The 20,295-nt window shown below is 53.7% G+C and overlaps 1 protein-coding gene across 1 annotated transcript; it reads right to left on the bottom strand.

Moving 5' to 3' along the window:
• Positions 282-14,087, bottom strand: AGT (angiotensinogen). The gene is made up of 5 exons (XM_021073990.1): positions 13,788-14,087; positions 7,798-8,649; positions 4,081-4,345; positions 1,605-1,749; positions 282-990 (listed from the first exon to the last, which is right to left on the bottom strand). The coding sequence occupies exons 2-5, from the start codon at positions 8,621-8,623 to the stop codon at positions 799-801; spliced, it is 1,428 nt and encodes a 475-aa protein (XP_020929649.1). The 5' UTR covers positions 8,624-8,649; positions 13,788-14,087; the 3' UTR covers positions 282-798.

The raw sequence follows: 20,295 nt of genomic DNA, 5'->3' as shown, positions 1-20,295 counted from the left end.
TGCCCGGGTCATGGTGAAGATTTCCTTCTCCGTCTTCTGCTCCCAGGCACAGTGTGAGCAGCAGTCCAAGGTGTCTGGGCAGGATGAGGAAATGCCAGCTGTCCCCGCCCCCGTCCTTCCCAGCTGGTCACCATCACCCAGAGCTTCTCCCTGCGAAGCTGAAAACAGGCTGTGCTTCCATGGAAACCCCATCCAAACACGGCTCCAACTCCCAAAAGCCCTTTTGTGGGTACAGCCTCTCAGCGACCTCCACATGTTTGTCCTGCAACTGCCAAGTGAAAGAGTGTTTCCTTTTTGTTTATTGTTGCAAGACATTTATTAATAACACAGGGATAACCAGCCGCAGGATTACGGTCTAACATACATTCACAGGCTTGTGTTTTCATGATGTGTTTTTCAAAAACCACAAGTATCAGGGGAAAGAAATACCAAGAAATTTAGAGAAAGGAAGGCACTGTGGTTTCCTGCAGGTCGCCATACTCAATAAGCCATAGGTGAGTCTGGGGCAATGAAAGAAAATGGATGTTTTTGTTTTAAAGCCCAATGCCTGTTCTCAGTGAAAAGGGAATGTGTTTCAGGTTTCACCAATAAGCCGGTGTGTTCAAGCTCTTTGGGGAACGGGGTCTGTGCCAGACTCGGCTCTGCCCGGCACCTGCCCTGGGCTGCCACCCTTTGTACACAGCATGGTTCTCAGAGCAGCGCCGCTCTTGGCTCTAGGCAGACTCCATGGAAGAGAATGGAGATGGGTGGTGACTGGTGGTGGCACGCTGGTGGCCCTGGTGATGCCAGGGCCAAGCCTCAGGCGGCACTTATGGGGTTGGCCACACGGCCCAGGAAGGTCAGGGCAGCTGATTCTCGCTCCAAGACGGCCAATAGGAATGGGCTGTTCAGCGTCACCTCCAAGGCCTCGGGCCCGGCCGGCTGCAGGGCGGACTCCGTGGGCTGCTCTCCCTCGTCTGCTTTGAGCTCAAAAAGGACGCTGTTCAGCACCTGCCAAACAGCAAGCCTGGGTCACTCCAGAAGGCTCAGGCCAGGGCAAAACCCTCTTCCAGCCTGGCCACCCACACCAGGCCCAACTCCCATAACATGAGGGTCTTGCACACCCTCTGCCACCTTCCTTTCTGTCCTGGGCGGAGTTCCCTGGGCCCTGGGTCACAGCCCTGCAGAGCCTGCTTCGCTCTGCTGCCTTGGCACGGAGGGCGCCAAGGCCAGAACTGGAGCCATCCTTCCCCCCAATCCAGCGCCTATCCATCATCCCTGGGACAGTCTGTCTCCTGCTGAATATTCCCCTGAGGCCAGGAGCCGAATGACAGGGCCAGCAGCCGGTCCAGGGACCTGCTCTTCAGGTTCTCGTCCCACTTCTGCTGCAGGATCTGGGAGGATCGAGCCCTTGGGCAGAGCCACAGAACACATGGTGGGGAGCGGACTGCCCGCTCCACAGAGCGCTGCTCACTTCTCCCCCACCTGGACACACACCCACCTGGCCTTGTGTTCCTCTCCATCCTACCCCCCGCCCAAGCCTCGCCAGAGTCCCTCCCACCTGTGCCTCCCACACCATGAACACACAGAGCCCACATCAGGCACAGACACCAGCCACCCGGTACCTTTCCAACCCTGAGGTCATCATCACTGATTTTGCGCAGGTTTGCCTCAGCACCTAGCAGCGTGGGCAGCTTGGTCTGGGCCAGCAGGTCCTGCAGGTCATAGGACCCTTGCAGTGTCAGCTGGGGCATTGTCAGGCGGATGGCCCTGTGGAAAAGACCCACTGTTGATCCCAGGATCCTGGGTGGCTCCTGCTGTGAGGCCCTGGGCCACACAGAAGGGCTCACCGAAGACCTGGGAAGCCAGGTGGCATGTCCCCAAAGAGGGGACATTTGCCACCCTCACCCAGTTTGGGTGTCTTGGGAAATTTTTCGGCCACAATTACAATAACAAAAACCTTGACGTCCTTTGAGATCCTGTGGGAAGAACGCACAGTGCGTAACAGCTATGACCTTGGTGGGGTGGATAGGAGGGACTGGCTGTGAATATGGGTCTGTTCTTTTTCCTTTTCCTTTTTCAGGTTGGGTGCGTTGGAGGCATATTTGTTGGATGATTTTAAAATGCCGTCCTCTAAAATCCTCTGCCGTGTCTTACTAACTGCCTTTCAGAGGTGCTCTCCCTGTGTTGGGGGCGGGGGGAGGGTACAGTGTCAGCCTTTGTGCCACGCTTATCACTGTCAGCTCATTCACCTCCACATAGAACCTCTGCCTTCCCTGGATGTTTCTAAGGCTGTACCAAACGCTCGCACGCCCACGTCCCTAGCAGCCTTAGTCACAATAGCCAGTGGGTGGAAATGACCCAAGTGTCCATCAGCAGAAAACAGAAAAACAAAATGCAGTCCATCCATACAGCGCAGTGTCACTCCGTCTCAACAAGGAAGGAAATTCAGACACGTGACTCAACCTGGATGAACCTTGGGGATGTTATACCAAGTGAAACAGCCCAGACATGGAAGAACAAATACGACATGCTGGCACTTGCAGGAGGTCCCCAGAGGAGTGGAATTCTTAGACAGAAAGTAGGATGGGGGTTTCGGAGGCAGGGGAGGTGGAAGAGGGGGATGGGGGGTTAGTGTTGAAGGAGGACAGAGTTTGTTTAAGAAGATAAAAAAGTTCTAGAGGTGGGAGTTCCTGTTGTGGCTCAGCGGTAGTGAACCTGACTAGTAACCATGAGGATGCAGGTTCGATCCCTGGCCTCGCTCAGTGGGTTAAGGATCAGGCGTTGCCATGAGCTGTGGTGTAGGTTGCAGAGAGGCTTGGATCTGGCATTGCTGTGGTTGTGGTATAGACCGGCAGCTATAGTTCCAATTCCACCCCTATCCTGGGAACCTCCATATGCCACAGTGTGACCCTAAAAAAAAAAAGTCCTGGAGTTCTGATGGCAGCACAGCAGTGGGGAGGTACTTGATGCCATGGAGATAAACACTTAATGGTTCAAAGGGTACATTTCATGTTATGTGTTTACCACATTTTTTTTAAATGACTTAAAAAGAGTTAGCCTCGGAGTTCCCGCTGTGGTGTTAACAAATCCGACTAAGAACCATGAGGTTGCGGGTTCGACCCCTGGCCTTGCTCAGTGGGTTAAGGATCTGGCATTGCCGTGAGCTGTGGTGTAACTCACAGATGTGGCTCAGATCTGGCATTGCTGTGTCTGTGGCGTAGGCCAGCGGCAACAGCTCCGATTAGACCCCTAGCCTGGGAACCTCCATATGCCACAGGAGTGGCCCTAGAAAAGGCAAAAAGACAAAAGAGTTGGCCTCAGAGTTCCCATTGTGGCTCAGTGGTAACAAACCTGACTAGCAACCATGAGGTTGCATGTTCAGCCCCTCGCCTTGCTCAGTGGGTTAATGATCTGCATTGCTATGGTTGTGGCTTAGGTGGCAGCTGCATGCAGCTCTGATTTGACCCCTAGCCTGGGAACTTCCAAATGCGTAGGGTGCAACTGTAAATTTAAAAAAAAAAAAAAAAAAAAAGAGTGTTGGGCTGAGTAGGCCTCTGCCCAAGTACCTGTCTCAAAGCACAGTATGGGCCCTGCTGCTATGGGCTTGACGCGAGTCCCAGGGGAGGGGTTATTTATTTCTGTCACAGTAGGAAAGTGGGGTAGACCAGTCAGGCAGCAAAGTGGGGGGTGGGGTTCTGGGGCCAAGGCGGCACCCAAGGCAGCCCCAGCCCAGGGCTGTGAGAGGGACCCCAAGTCTCTAGGGAGTGAGTCCCAGGAAGCTGCTGGAATGCAGCAGATCACATGGGGCAGAATGGGCTCCCCACCCGCCTCTGAGGGCACACTGCATGCACGGGCACTTCAGAACCCTGAGGGAAATAGAAGCATGAGGAAAAGTATGCTTCCTCCTCCCCTCGACTCCCCTGGGCCCAGAGGAAAGCTGGGTCCTAGGAGGGATCGCCAGGTGGTGGGTGGATGACAGAGGACCCATCACTACCCCTTCCTCCCCAGCTGGCACCAGGGCTAAGCCAACCCCATGCAGGTGCCCATCTACACCCCCGTCCCCGCACAGCGACCCCAGCAGTTTCCCGGAAGCCCTACCGGGGAGACAGGTTCTTGGTCCAGGTCAGGAAGTTGTGCTGGAAGGTGAGGGCCTCGACCTTGTGCAGGTCGAAGGTGTGTGGCTGGATGAGCAGCAGGCTGGCATGGGCGCTGAGGGGCACGCGGATCACTGAGAGGTTGTTCTGGTCGTCGCTCCAGTAGTGGAAGGTACCAGTGCCCGAGAGCATGGGGACCGACACTGAGGTGGTGTTGTCCACCCGGAACTCCTGGAGCCCCGGCAGCAGGGAGAAGCCCTTCACCTTTCCTGGGGACCAGGCAGGAGAGCATCAAGGGCGAGTCAGGAGAGAGCAGGGGGCTCCCGCTGTGCGGAGGGGCAGGCTGGGGCCTCCCCCACGCCTGCTCTGTACTTTGCTGGCCCCAGGACCCCCATCAAGTCTTCCTCCTGCAAAATCCACCAACAGAGCACACACCAGGCCCCAACCTGGGACTTCACACCTGTCACCTGCCTTAAGGCCCACAAAAGAAGCCAACTCAAGGATCCTGCCCTATTAGGAACTGACCAGGAAAACTCAAACCCAGAGCTGTCCCAGCCCAAAGCCTGGGCTCTGCCATGCTCCCTTTTTTAAAAATGTAGACTTTATTTTTTAGAGCAGTTTAGGTTCACAGCAAATTAAGAAGCTGCAGGTATTCCCCATATACCCCCTACCCCCCTCCATCCCAACGCACAGCCGCCCCCACCATGGACATCCCCACCAGGTGAACCTAACACATCATCACCACTCAGAGTCCAGGGTTTACCTTAGAGGTCACTGTTGGTGTTGGACATTTTACAGGTTTGGACAAACTCACAATGATGTAGCCACGACTACAGTGTCAGACAGCATCATTTCACATTTCCCAGTACCCCTTGCTTCGAGGAACAGATAGGCAACATGAGGTGACCAGTGGGTGTGAGCGGACGTCTATGTGCAACCTCTGCTGGGCCTGGAGGGGAGGGGTGAGCCTCCTCTGTCCCCTCCCACCCCCACCCACTGGTGGCTGCGGATCTGAGCTGCCAGCTGGCTGAACTGTTGCTCAGCAGAGGGCCGAAGGCACCGTTGCTTGGGGTGTCTCCAGAGCAGCAGCCAAACCTCCATCCTGCTGGGCCTGCCAGCACGTCCCCCCCAGCAGCCCCGACCCTACCCCCAGGCCCATTTGGCAGCTGCTTCTGGGAGACGATAGTGAAGCCAAGGATGAGCCTGTCACGGTGGCCCTTGGGGGTCTGAGCAGAGGTAACAAATTGGTCCCCAAGGAGAGGGGGCGGGGGGGGCTGGAAGGACAGGCCTGCTGGTACGAGGGAGCCTGGATCTAGTGATAAGGGAGTTGCGGGGGACCCAGCCTCTTCCTTGTCCTTGGAGCCCTGTGTCTATAGACAAGGTCTGATCCCAAGAGGGCTGTAACCAAGAAGCTGCCGTGTCCACCCCCCGCCAGCTCCCCGCAGGACCTCCATGCTGGGTGGAGATTTGTTACTTTAAGGGGAAAAAAGAACTACATTTTTTTTCCACCAACTAATTGAAACAAGACAAAGGATGCTGCCTCCAAAAAAGATGTGGGAATCTGAAAAGGTCTTCCCCCCACTTTTTGCTTTTCAGAACACAGAGGACTGTCCTTATCCCGAGGTTAAGGACTCCTGGTGTGGCCGTTGCTGGCACTGGTGGCTGGCTGCCTTCGCCTTGGAGAGGCAGGACTTTCTCAATGAGCTATGCTGCTGGGCTCCTCCCAGGGACAAGGGCTGAGCCCACGGTCCCCCATTCCACCCCACCCTGCATGGGGTGTGGCAGCCCTCAGCTGCATGAGACTCCGACCTTATAACCTGTCTGTGCTAGGACCTGGGCCATCCCAGGCTGTCCACTTCCTGCTGCTCCCAAAGGCAGGCTGGAGACCTTCTTCATTCTTTGGACTTGAAGGAGATCCTCGGGGTAAGAAGACGCCCATGCTCTGCTCAGTCTCTCTCTGTCCCCATGGTCCTGCCTTTTGACCGCCTGCTTACCTGTTCTGGGCCTCTAGGCTGCACTTCTTTTTTCAGGGGTAGGGGTGCCCAAGGCCTGTGGAAGTTCCAGGCCAGGAATCAAACCCATTCCACAGCAGTGACCCAAGTCATAGCAGCGACAACACCTGATCCTTAACCACCAGGCCACCAAGGAACTCCTAGGCTGCACATTTTTTTTTCGGCTGCCCTCACAGCATATGGAAGTTCCCGGGTCAGGGATAGACTCTGAGCTGCAGCTGTGACCTATGCCACAGCTGCAGCAACATGGGATCCTTAACCCATGGAGCTGCAGCGGGATCTCAAGGCTGCATGTCTTGATCACACCTCCCCCACCTCCAGCCCCAGCCACTCCAGAGCCACTGCCTCGGGGCTTGTTCCCCAGAGAGTTTGCTGGACAATTGCATAACCTTCCAGTTCTGCCTCCAACCCCCACAGCGCAGGCCAGGAGCGACCTCTGACCTCTGGGCAGAATACCTACCCCGCTCAACTCCAAGCCGCCCAGAACCCTCCCCTCCCCTCATCACAGTCTCCAAATCTGGCCCTGACCCATTCTTCCAGCCCTCCTAACTCTGGTCTCTTCTCTCCTTCTGACATCAGGCCAAACAAACAAAGCTGGCCCTGCTCTGGTTCCTCACCCTGACCTTTGAAGGCTTGCGCCACCCCCCAGGCCTTCCTCCCATCCTGTCCTCGGGGACGCCCCTCGCCAAGTGCTCTGAGCCTCAAGGCACGGTCGCAGAGTATCTTCGTGGGTGGGTTTGTGGCCAAGGCATTGACCTGCAGGATCCATTCTTCTGTTTAACCGCAGCCAGCAACCCAGGGTTGGTGCCAGGGCAGCCCCCCTGCAGGTCCCCACTGAAACATCAGCTGGAGTCTGCAAGTTTACTTCCTCAACAGTAATTTTTTTTTTTTTTTGTCTTTTGTCTTTTGTCTTTTTTGTTGTTGTTGTTGTTGCTATTTCTTGGGCCGCTCCCGCGGCATATGGAGGTTCCCAGGCTAGGGGTTGAATCAGAGCTGTAGCCACCGGCCTACGCCAGAGCCACAGCAATGCGGGATCCGAGCCGCGTCTGCAACCTACACCACAGCTCACGGCAACGCCGGATCGTTAACCCACTGAGCAAGGGCAGGGACCGAACCCGCAACCTCATGGTTCCTAGTCGGATTCGTTAACCACTGCGCCACGACGGGAACTCCCTCAACAGTAATTTTTGAGTGGAATGAACAACCTGTGTATTCGGGGGTTTGGTAATAACCCCTCCCAATATGAAAATGATTCAAGCAAACCCACTGGTTCATTTAGCATGAATCAGAGACTTTCTCAGCGGACAGCTGAGTGTGGAGCTGGGTCACAGGCCAAGAGGTGGGAGTGTAGAACCCAGGGTCCCCAAGGTGGCCGTGCCATCAGAGGCAGTCACTTTGCTTCTCTGAGTCTGTCCCCTCACTAGCAAACAAAGGTAGTTACACCTCCTCACTGCATCACAGGGGGATGAAAAGATGCAGTGTAGGAGTTGCACGTAGTAGGGCAGTGGGTGAGGAGACTGGCGCTCAGCCAGTGCTCATCCAAGGAGCCCAGTGGGGTGGCTCCAGGTGCCTCTCCACATCTGCCACACTGCCCATCCCCAGATGTAGTCCTGCTCAGCCCAGCTGAGACCTCGGACGCGAGTCTATACAGACGGAGAACCACTGCCATGCTGGCTGGCCAGGGGCCAAGCCCTGAGGTCTGGCCTTACCTTGGAAGTGCACGTAGGTATTGAGGAGTAGGGTGCTGTCTGGGCTGACCCCTCTCAGCGGCGTGCCCATCTTCCACCCTGTCACCGCCTGCATGAACCTGTTGATCTTCTCAGCAGCGAGATCTGGGTCTGAGGACAGGTCTAGGGAGCGTGGGAGGGTGACGGCGAAGGGAGCCAGGTCCTGCACGAACCGCTGCTTCAGGCGCAGCCCGGGGGCCGTGAACAGGCCGACCACTGTGGATAGGAGCAGCCTGGCCTGGCTGCCGGCCCCACCCTGGGTGACCAGAAGGCCCTGGATGGTCTGCAGGGCAGACAGGACCTTGTGACCGTCCAGCCGGGAGGTGCAGCCCTGATCCTCCCCAGGGACGCCCAGGAAGGCCTGTAGTCTTCTGGCCGTGGGGTCTGAGGCGCCCAGGTAGAAGGAGGTCAGTGTGCCAAAGAGAGCCACCGGGGAGAACACAGCCCCGCCGGCCACGCTCCATGTGGCGCTCAGCGTCTTGTACATGTGGAAGCCCATGAAATTGAGCAGCATCCCCACTTTCGCAGCCCTCAGCCGGTCCTCGGCCTCCAGCCCCTCGGTGGCTTGAACCAGCGCTTCCCGCAGGGCCTCCTCGTCCACGGGGGACGACTTGGCCTGAATGGGGACAGGCGCGAATGTCGGGTCTGCGGGGGTCTCTGCCCCAGTTTTCTCCAGCTGCTCACAGCTGCTCTTGCTGTAGACGAGGAGGTGGAAGGGGTGTATATAAACCCGGTCCCCGGCGGCCAGGCTGGCCCAGGCCAAGAGGCCGAGGACAGTGGCGCCGAGGCTCAGGCCAGCAGGAGCCATCTCTGATGGGGTTCACTCTTGCGACCCTGGAAGAGTTTGTGAAGGGGGAAAGGGGGTTATTAAGCGCCCTCTAGCAATTTCCTACAACCAGTTTGCGAGGAGAAATCCATCCACATTCCACAAATTTCCAGGAGAAGAAGAGATTCAAAGCTCTACGGGAAAATACTAAGTCAAATAAGAATGTAAACAAATGTTTTCACAATATTGCAAGCATTCTTCAAGAACATGTGAATGGCTGATATTATTTTTACCTGTGTTCATCAATGATAGGATGCTTTAGCCAATAGTTACAGGTTTCGTAAAAGAATAATACGGAAATATTTTACCTTATTTTAAGGGAATATTTTGAGTCATAAAGTATTATGATATTTATGCAGAAAGTTAAAAATTCATATGTTGAAGCTGATGGAAGAAATTTGCACATGTTGAGGTTTGGGGAAGTCGTTCTGGTTCAAGTGGTTTGGCTTGAACGTGCTAACAAGGACAGCTTGTCATGCGGCCTGTCAAACATGCACTGTGCATCTGCTTTAACTATGGCAGGAAAGCATGCATTTAGAAACCAAAATGAGAGTTCCCATGGTGGTGCAGCGGAAACGAATCCCACTAGGAACCATGAGGTTTCGGTTCGATCCCTGGCCTCACTCAGTAGGTTAAGGATCTGGCGTTGCTGTGAGCTGTGGTATAGATCGCAGACACGGATCAGATCTGGTGTGCTGTGGCTGTGGCTGTGGCTGTGGCTGACCCCTAGCTTGGGAACCTCCATATGCCATAGGTGTGTCCCTAAAAAGACCGAAAAAAAAAAAAACCAAAGTCAAAATGAAGCGACTTCAATTCAGTCATCCAAAATGGAGCTGGGCGGCCATTGTGGCCCTGGGTTCAGATATGTTTCTGTACTACTGAGAACTTGAATCTCTGGCACTGGATCAAACTCAAGGACACCACCAGCTATTCTCAAAACAACATCTGCTGGCAGCTGTCCCCCTATGGCCTCGAGGTCTCTCCTTGTAACTGTGCAACCATTTTGGCCCCCAACCAATTCTTGCTTAACAAGCACCCTGATGTCTTGCCAGCTCCACTCCTAATTCTTGACAAGCCACTTATGCAATGTTGTAGTTTTTGCTTTTCTCAGCCTCCCCCATTTTGTAGTCTGGCAGAACACCATTCAAAGACTTTTTGCCTCTGTGTCTCTGCTCTAGTCCTAAGTTGGGCTCAAAGACAACTCCTTTCTGGTCCTGTTATCCATTGTTTATTGATTGTTTTCATCATCAAAGTCCAGGTGCGTCCTGTCCCTCCAAATGTGACTGTCCTTCGAGACAGAGTCTCTAAAGAGGTAATTTAGGTTAAATGAGGCCATCAGAGTGGGCCCTCATCCAGTCTGGGTCCTTAGAAGAAGAGGAGAGCAGGACGCAGACACGCATGCTGGGAGGACGGTATGAGGACACAGGGTGGAGACGATCGTGGACAAGCCCGGGAAAGAGGCCTCCCCTGCCAACCTTGATCTTGGATTTCCAGCCTCCAGAATCATGAGAAAATAGATCTCTGTGGTTTAAGACCCCAGGCTGAGGTGCTGGTGGTGGGAGCCCACAGCACAAATACGCCCATGGGTCTATGGCTGTACATTTTCCCCGACAACAGACGTGTGGCAGACGGTAGGCCTTTAGGGGCCTCCAAGCCCCAGGGTAGGTCGTAAACCGGTTTGGAAAACACGACTCACACACACGACTAACACTCACAGAGGTGTTTCCTGTGCTGTAAGCCTGCCTGGCAAGAAGCATCCAGCTGTGTAATATCACTGGGGAAAGGCTCCTCGTTTCCTAGCAAAGGAGTGTAATTTAAGAAAGGAGAGCTCAGGAGGTCCCGTTGTGGCTCAGGAGGAACAAACCTAACTAGGACCCCTGAGGTTTTGGGTTCGATCCCTGGCTTTGCTCAGTGGTTTAAGGATCCGGTGTTGCTGTGAGCTGTGGTGTAGGTCGCAGATGTGGCTCAGATCTGACGTTGCTGTGGCTGTGGTGTAGGCTAGTGGCAAGAACTCTGATTTGACCCCTAGCCTGAGAACCTCCATATGCTGCAAGAGCAGCCCTCCAAAAAAGAAGAAAAAAAAAAAAAAGAATGGCGAGCTCATACTTGTGTGGTATAGATGGCTCACCAGAGCCCATTTCCACAGACTAGACTCTAACGGCTACACGGTCATGGAAGGAAGGAATTGATTCACTTCTTTGCAGACACAGAAAAAGGAGTCCTGAGATCTGAAGAAATGTTCCTGAGGTCATACAGTGAGGCTGGAACAGAGGTCCAGTTCCACCTACATTTACTCTCACAGGTTCTTCTCAGCCTCCAGAGCTCACCTCTCTTACCCAGAAGCTTTAGGCTCCATGAAGATCTGGTCTCACCACCAGAGATGCTACCCAAGTGGCCTGGGGAGGGGTTTGTAGTCTCCAGGTGGTCCTTACCTGCAGCTGGGGTTAAGCACCACGGTCGCCCCACCTGTCCCAACCCCCACACCAGCTGGAAAACTTCCGGCAGAGCAGATTCCCTGTCTGGCTCCTGCTCACCCCTGCCCAGCCCCGCCGCCCACAGCCCACTTTCATGGGTCCATGCCCGGTGCTGCCAGGAGATGCAGCTGTGCAGCAATGGCTTAGACCCTCTCCCTGGACGCGGGTCCCCCAGGGTGAGCGGCACAGTCTCCAGCACCTTCTCTCTCAAGAGCCCTGCCAACCTGTTCCAGCCTCACCTGGATGGGAGCTCCAGAGTAGACTGAGACACTGGAGAAGGCTCTTGGGCTGGCTCTGCTCATTTATTTTATTTATTCTGCTGTCTGATGGTTTTGGCTGAGAGGAATAATGTTCCCGGTATGGACTCATTCAGCTCTAACAATTGCTTTTGTTTTTTTGGTCTTTTCAGAGCCACACCTTCAGCATATGTAAGTTCCCAGGCCAGGGGTCGAATCGGAGCTGTAGCTGCCGCCTACACCACAGCCACAGCTACATAGGATCCAAGCCGTGTCTGTGACCTACACCACAGCTTGGGGCAACGCTGGATCCTTAACCCACTGAGCGAGGCCAGGGATGGAACCCACAGCCTCATGGATACTAGTGGGCTTCGTTACCACTGCACCACGATGGAAACTCCAGTTCTAACACTTTTCTATGACACCCCTTCAGTTTTCGGGAAGGAGCGGACCGACCTTACTACCAGGTTACGTCTCAGTCTCCCCGCCCCACCTCGCTCACCCTGTCCTCCCAGAGCTGGCCTGCGCCTCCTTGGAGCTGCGGTCACCACTGACCCCAGGCCACCTGGATGCCTCCATCTTCCCTGTAGGCCATGCCCGCCCTCTTGGCTTGCTGTCCTCTCCCCAGGGTGGTGACTGCAGCTGCTCTTGAGGCAGGGTGTCCAACTCCCCACACTGTTTGCTCTGCGCTAGTCGCCAAATTGCCTAAGAAACTTTGACCTCTGATCTCAGCCCCCCACCTACCTTCCCTCCAGGGTATTTGACTCCATCCTCATGACTGTTCTCAGGAGGAAGCACACGACGCAGGAAAAGGGACAGAAGAGTCTCGCCTCTTTACAGGCCCTGCAACAGGCCTGAGGGCTTGCCCCACATCGGGGTCTGTGGCTGTGGCCCCGGTTCCAAGGTGGCACACATGGTCCCAGGCTCACGCCACCTTTCCCGTGCTCTCTCCTCTGCCTGCCCCTCCTTCTAGGCTTCCCTCCTCCTCAGGCTCTATGCTCAGGATAACGACGAGGACCACCAAGGCATGTATAAGGCTTGTCCTTGCGGGCACTGCTCTAGGCTTTCAGACATGGAGGCCTCCCACCTGACAGCAGCCCTCGCCTTCCTGCTGGGCCTCCCTGACCCTGGATGTCACACTTCTTCCCTTTCCCTGCAGCACAATCACCCGTAACACTCTGTATCACTGAGTCATTTGTTCACTTGTTATGTTTAGTGTTTATTGCCTGTCTCCTCCCACATGAACACAAATCCCCGAGGGAGTGTGCTTCTTGCTCTGTTTTGTTCACTGATAACCTCCCACATTCCCCCACATGTGCCTTGGACATAATAAGTCCTCAGTAAGTATTTGCTAATGAATTAATTCATGCTGTTTTGCAGAGGAACAGAGAGGTTCAGAGACTTTCCCGAGGTCACACAGCTGGTGAAAGGTAGAATTTCATTCAAACACAGGCCCTTTGACTCCATAGTCCACACACTTAAACACCAATCTATACCACTCTTGAACAAAGATAATAATAAATTGCCTTTTTAGTTTACCCTAAATGTTAGAAATCACTTTCATGTTGTATTAGCTCCTGATGCACAACATGGCTCCTGAGCAAGGGAACAAGGCACTGCCATTGCCCCATAGTATTGACAAGCAAACTGAGGCTCGGGGGGACAGAGGGATGAGCTGACTGTGCAGACGCAGGCCGTGAGCACAGGACCAGGGATGGCACTGCCTCAAAAAGCTGCAAGAGGGAGTTCCTGTGGTGGCACAAGCAGAAATGAATCTGACCAGTATTCACGAGGATGCCGGTTCAATCCCTGGCCTTGCTCAAGCTGCGGTGTAAGTCACAGATGTGGCTTGGATCCCACGTTGCTGTGGCTGCGGCTGTGGTGTAGACCAAGAGTCACAGGTCCGATTCAACCCCGAGCTTGGGAACTTCCATATGCTGCGGGTGCAGCCCTGGAAAAACAAAAAAAAAAAGCTGGAGGAGGCTGGGCCACCCCTCCTCTGGGCCTGTGGGGATGCAGCCCTGGCTCCCTGAGGCTGCCCTCTTTTCCCCCCAGGTCACTGGCTACACAAGGCTTGCTGTTCCTCTAGCCAGAGGGGCCCTGGGAACTCTGGCCCAGCCCCCAGGACCCAGCCAGCTCAGAAGGAGCGGAGACACTGCCTGCTGCTGAGGGGAGCAGAGCTTCCGTTGACCCCAGGGTGGGCTAGGGCAGGGCCACAGTCCATTCTTGAGCGGGAGGCTCTCTCCTTGTCTCCAGTGATACTGTTCCCTGTGGCACAGGTCACCCCTGGCCCCTGGAGCCTGGTTCCTGGGTGCCTAAATGGCACAGCTTCCCAGCAGCTCTCTGCTCCCACAGAGCCCCCAGCTTTCTCCTTCCAGTAGACAAGTGGGGATCAGGGAGAGGGCGGGGGAGGGGCCTGGGGAAGTTCCTCCTTACCTTAAGCTCTCGTCTGAGACAAGGGTGGCCTCTTTCCTGGCCAGGCCACTGGCCACCGAGGCCTATTTATGTCTGAAGGGAGGGGATGGAGCCGTTCCCAGGCCGTCCTGTGCCCAGGCGGTGGGAAGGGTTGCATCACTTGGCTGGGCCGAGGGGGTGGGGGCCTCAGGCAGCCGGCCCACGAGGGGGACAGGCGCCAGGCAACTCACGCTGGGCTCCTTCCAGGAAGCGGGATCGATGCAATGCACGCTGCTGCTGCTGAACAGAGGGAGCTGGTACACAGCTGAGTTACACATTGACTGAGGTTCCCTGAGCCGGGCTGCTCTTACAGAACACGGGAGTGTCCCACGTGGGCATGTAATGTGTCACTGGCCCAGGCATGACAGCCTGGGGCCAGCCACCTAAGCCTTGGGACTGAGCCCCCTCAGTGTTGCTTTTGACAGCCCCCAAGAATGGATGAGCCTGGCAGGAAGGGGAAAGCCCTACCCAGGTGGCCTGGGGGAGGGGGGAAGCCCTGACCCCACGGCCTAGACCTGCTCAGCCGCTGGTTATCCAAACAGCCTGGGGCGTCCATTCCCTGTGAGACCCTCTGAGGGGCTTAGGGAGCGACCCACAGCCAAGCAAAACAATTTCTAGAAGCATGTGATATATCGGGGAGACCCCTGGACCCTAACAATAGTAAGCCAGATGGTCAGGCCTCCAGAAAATGCATTCAGATCTCAAGAGAGATCGATCCATGAAAGCCAGGGAAGGTTTTGGGGAGAAATGCCATTTGCATCAAACCTTGCAGGATAAATAGGCGGGACTTTGCAGGAGGGCTTTTTCAGAGGGAGAGGCTGAGATGATAGTAACAGAGGTAAGAAAGCATGGGACCTGTCCGGGGGCACCAGCAGACCCTGGGGCCAGAATGTAGCGCAGTGACAGCAGCAACTGACCCCACGGACAACAAGGGTCCTTTGGATACAGCTTGAGGCCAAGCTCTCAAGGGATGGACATTGACACCCAAGATGACCCCTGCTGACCCCCCCGGCTCTGGGCCATGTGCACTGAATGGAATGGAAGGAAGGAGGCTGGTGAGAGTAAGGGGCAGGGAGCGTGATGCTCGACTTCTGCTTTAAAAAATTTACTCCAGGAGTTCCTATTGTGGCTCAGCAGGTTGAGGACCTGATTCCTCTCTGTGAAGTTGCAGGTTCGATCCCTGGCCTCGCTCAGTGGGTTCAGGATCCAGCGTTGCCCCAAGCTGTGGTGTAAGTCACAGATGCAGCTCGGATCTGGCGTTGCTGTGGCTGTGGTGTAGGCCAGCAGCTGCAGCTCCGATTCAATCCCTAGCCTGGGAACTTCCAAATGCCGCAGGCGAGGCCGTAAAAAGAGAAAATTTATTCTGATAGTGATATTGTAATAGGAGGGCTGGAGGAAGGATGGAGAAGAAACAGACATCATTCTTCCACGTTTAGGCTACAGAGAGAATGATGAAACCATAGCCCTGAAAGGGACGCAGGAAGTACTAGGACTCTGGGAAGGCCTGGCAGAGGTTGAGTATGGATGAGTTTCTTTTGCAGTGTCTATTGGAGCCCAGTGGTGAATAATCGGGGAGATGGTTCTGACGTCCAGGAGGGAGATCCAAGCTGGAGATGCCGACGGGAGGAGAATACATCCCCACAGAACCCAAGGCCTGTGGGCAGAGACAGTTTACCCAGGGAGAGTTTAAAATAAGGAGAGCAGGAATTCCCATTGTGACTCAGCAGGTTATGGACCTGACTAATATTCCTGAGGATGTGGGTTCGGTCCCTGGCCTCACTCAGTGGGTTGAGGACCTGGTGTGGCTGTGAGCTGTGGTGTACATCGAAGATGTGGCTCAGATCCTCCACAGCTGTGGCTGTGGTGTAGACTGGCAGCTGTAGCTCCAATTTGACCCCTAGCCTGGGAACTTTCATGTGCCACAAGTACGGCCCTAAAAAAAAAGACAAAAAAATTGAGGAGAGGAAGGAAAAGGAAATCCAGGAGGGATGTGGGTGGGGGTGCAAGGGTTCCAGTTCTAGGATCAGGAGCTGACTTTCCAGAAGTCAGGGGAGTCTAGGCCTGAAAGACATCTTCTGGGCAGTATGTCATAATGGCTTAGAGCCACTGGTACTGAGATGTCTCCACCCTACGCATTTTTGATAAATCATTTACCAACACCTTATTGCTCATTAAAGGCCAAGAGGAGGCAGGTAGAGGTTATGGTTGAATTGGAGACCAGCCTCAGGGGAGATGGTTTGAGAAGACAGTGTAAGGAGAAGCAGGGCTCCTTGAACTGGGGGCTCCTCTTTATTGAAATGTTATCATGGAGTTCCCTTCGTGGCTTAGCGGTTAACAAACCCGACTAGGATCCATGATGATGTGGGTTCGATCCCTGGTCTTGCTCAATGGGTTAAGGATCCAGCATTGCTATGAGTTATGGTGTAGGTTGGAAGCAGTAGCTCCAATTTGATCCCTAGACTGGCAACTTCCATGTGCTGTGGGTGTGGCCCTAAAAAGCAAAAAAGAAGAAAAGAAAAGAAGAAAGAAATGTTATCATGAAAGGAAAAACTGGGATTGAGAAACTATATTCTCAGCTCTAAAGAGGGAGTTCCCTTGTGGCTCAGCCAGTTGAGGATCCGGTGTTGTCATTTCTCTGACACAGGTTTGATCCCTGAGAACTTATGCATGCCATGGGCCTGGCCGAAAAATAAAGTGAGAGGAAGAAAAAAACTAGTATTTATTAAGCAGCTGCAGGTGCCTAAATATTCTCAACGTACATGCAAGATAAGTTTTACTACCCCCACCATCCAGGGAGAGAAGACCGAGGTCCAAAGAGTACAGCTATTTGCTGGATGTCATTTGCTGGATCTGCTGGATCTGCTGGAAGAAAATAATGAATCCTGGTCTGTCTGACCCCCCAACACCCTTTCTTTTCAGACCACTTTCGCTCATTGGTCCAAGAACTATTCATTGAAAACCTATTACAGGCCAAGAATAGACAGAGGTGACAACTGGAAAGAAATCAAGCCCAGTCCCACCCTCATGAAGCCTGAAGCTTTGAAAGGTATCCAAATTAATCAATAAATGCATGATGATGTATTTGCTTTGGGAAGAAATGTGAGAAAGAAAAAGAGCCAGGAGCAACGTGAGGCCGTAACAGGATGCCTGGCTAGCCTGAAGGGACAAGGAGACTCACTTTGAGAAGGAGCAGACTTTGAGGGTGTGGGAAGAGCTCCAGGAGCAGGGCTGGTGGGGAGAGGGTGCCACTGCAGAGGGTGGGGTGTCAACCTAGACCCATGTCTGACAGTGTGTGATTCTTGGAAAAACAGGACGGACCCAGGGACAATGAATTCCTCTGTGCAGATCCCCTTCCTGCCAGGCAGGGGGCTCCCCCTCACTCTTCTCCCTCTGCCCTGAGTGACCTTGAGCACAGGCTGAGCCCCAGGATTCCACCACATGCTTAGTAATCTCCCCTGCCCCTGCAAACTTCCCTGCACTCTGGGGAGGGCTTGGCTGAGAAAGGTGGGCTCCCACTTGGCAGCCCTCTTCCCCCCAGGCATTTGGTTGGCCATTACAAGTAAAATTTAGATTGTGGTTGGTTTTTTGTTTTTGTTTTTTCTTTCTTGGCTACACCCGTGGCATGTGGAAGTTCCCGGGCCAGGGATCAAATTTGCACCACAGTTGCAACCTGTGTCACATGCAGCAACACTGGATCCTTAATGCGCTGCCCTGAATGGGAACTTCTGTGCTTGTTGATGTGGAATTGAAGTTTAATTTCTGATACTTGGTATCAGCCCAGCTCTCGAAAGGACCACGAATACGTTGCAAAAATGACAGTATCAAGAGGCAGAAGGACAGGAATTCCCGTCATGGCTCAGGAGTTAACACTTCCGACTAGGAACCATGAGGTCGCGGGTTCGATCCCTGCTCTTGCTCAGTGGGTTAAGGATCTGGCGTTGCCATGAGCTGTGGTGTAGGTCACAGACGCGGCTCGGATCCATGTTACTGTGTCAGTGGTGTAGGCCGTTGGCTACAGCTCACATTAGACCCCTAGCCTGGGAACCTCCATATGCCACGGGAGAGGCCCCAGAAATGGCAAAAAGACAAAAAAAAAAAAAAAAAATTAGAGGCAGAAGGACAAACCATAATGCACACATTTTTATTAAAGTAGTGAGCTGGGAGGAGGACCCTTGATCCTGAAGTACGTGTGTAATGGGGACTTACCACATCATCACCCCTAAAAGGCCCAACGGCAGTGGGTAAACTGAAGCATGAAGAGTTGAATCATGGGAACACAGTACAAAAAAGGGCCACACTCAGGCACATGCCTCTAAATGTTCTGAGCCCTCTGGTGCCTGAGCCGAGCAGGGTGGCAGGATCAGGAGTTGTGTCCCTGGTTCCTGCTCCTTCCCCTTAATGGCACCAGGGGTTGACCAGATGTCTGAGTAGCTCTGGGGCTCTTTCTTATGGAGCATCCCAGTTCTAGTGGGCACACTCTTGACTGGCATGAGGTTTCTCTCACTGTATGTGTGTGTATGTGGGGGGGGTATATTTGGGTATGATGTGTGTGGTGGGCCATATATATGTGTGGCGTGTGTGTGTGTGTGTGTGTGTGTGTGGTGTATATGTCTGCTGATGTGTATGTATGGTGTGTATGTGTGGTATGTGTGTATGTGTGTGGTGGGGTGTGTGTGTGGTTGTGTGTATGGTGTATATGTGTGTGTGTGTATGTGTGGTGTGTATGTGTGGTGGGAACCAGGCATACTGACTGAATTTCCCCACCTGCACAGCCATCCCCGGTGTCCCTTCTGTGGAAACAGCATGCTCCCACCTGGTGATGCCCCAGATGTTTGGCTCCCGTCCCCTCCCCAGCCCCCTCCCCTGTCCCCTCTGTAACTGGAGGGAAGAGATACCGGATGCCCAGTTCCTTCCTCTGTTGGTCCAGCTTTCCTTGCTCCCAGGCCATGCTGCTCCCGGCCCCGTCAGTCCATCTCGTTGTGGACCCCTGGGTTCCCTGGCTCCCTCCCAGGCCAGCTCCCCACTGTGCAGGGTGCTGCTCCTTTGGGCCTTCAGATCAAAGGCTCTCCTGCCCACCTCTAGCCTTGACCTCCGCCTGATCCGGGAGCTTCTGCAAACCCTGTCCCTGGGTCACTCCTCTTGGAGAGCTCCCCTCCCCTTGGCCCTAAGAGATCCTGTCACATGATCGCACAGCTTTTGGTATATTTGAGACAGCTTCTCAGGGATTCCAACGCATGTCAAAGTTCACTTCAGCCTTGTCATGGAGAGAGAGGCCCTAAGCCAATGCAGAAATTTCTCTCTTGCTAATGACATGTTATTGGGGGAAAATCAGGAAATAATCATTGTCAGTCTGGACACAATAAAGGGTGTTTGACCAAATGTTCCGCAAGATCGGCCAAAGGCCCTTAATCAGCTCTCAGGGGTGACTGTCAGCTGGGTGGATTTTCTATGCGAGGCTTTTAAGCTCATTAAAACAAACCAGAAAATTGTTAGAGCATTTTATCAAGAATGTAAATCACCCCCAGAAGGAGCAGCCACTCTAACAAATAGACTTTTAAGCAAGTCAGATATGGTGTGATTTTCCAATGGGAGCTATTTATTACGCTTCCATCCCATCGGTGGAAGTTACAGGCAGTCTGTCTGTGGCGAAGTAAAGCTTGAATGAAAGTGAGTTCTGGCTGGAGTTCCCTGTGGTGCAGTGGGTTAAGGATCCAGCATTGTTGCTGCTGTGGCACAGGTTTTATCCCTGGCCTGGGAACTTCTGCATGCTGCAGGCATAGCCAAAAAGGGAAAATAAACAAAGTGAGCTGCGGCTGTGGAGAAATTCTTCACTCAGAGTCAGAGCCCCGGACCCAGCCATGGATAGAATTGGGCTGTGATGACATATCGATCAGAAAAGTGGTCAAGTCGATTCTGTAGTTAGGAGACGAGGCCTGATCCAAACTAGAGCTCCTGCTCTCCCAACTCCTGGCCAACCATCTAGTCATGGGGCAAACACACAGACTCCTGCTATAAAGTAAAACAGAGCCGAGCCAGGAAAGAAGAAGGTGCTGTGTTTATATATGTGAAGCAAGCAGACTTGGAAGCAGCCAGCATGACATAAGGAAGGACTGAGGAGTAGACACCAGAACAAGGTTCCCATTTTTGCAGCTGGGACAGAACGAATCATTCCATGGGGGGTTGTCTCTGCCTGGGTCAGACTGTTTTACCTTGAACATGGCTGTGCAAGATGCGTGACTCCTAAACGCATCATTTCCTGGAACAAGAAGTAGGTCAGAGCATGCCATCCCACACCCAAGTTTTTCTGTTAATGACAAGGACCCTTGCCACCCCTCAGAGTAGTCCTTTTCGCTCATCCTGCCTCAGGAGAGCTGGGACAGGCCCCTGGGCTCTGCATTTGTGAAATAGACCCATTTCTTTCCACTAAAGTGCACGCACATGCAAAGAGTTTTCTCAGTTGGCTCACCTGAGCTTTAGACTCTTGGTAAAG

This window comes from Sus scrofa, chromosome 14 (genome assembly GCF_000003025.6).
Source record: "Sus scrofa isolate TJ Tabasco breed Duroc chromosome 14, Sscrofa11.1, whole genome shotgun sequence".
Taxonomy (NCBI): Eukaryota; Metazoa; Chordata; class Mammalia; order Artiodactyla; family Suidae; genus Sus; species Sus scrofa.
This window is presented reverse-complemented; position numbering and strand designations above follow the sequence as displayed.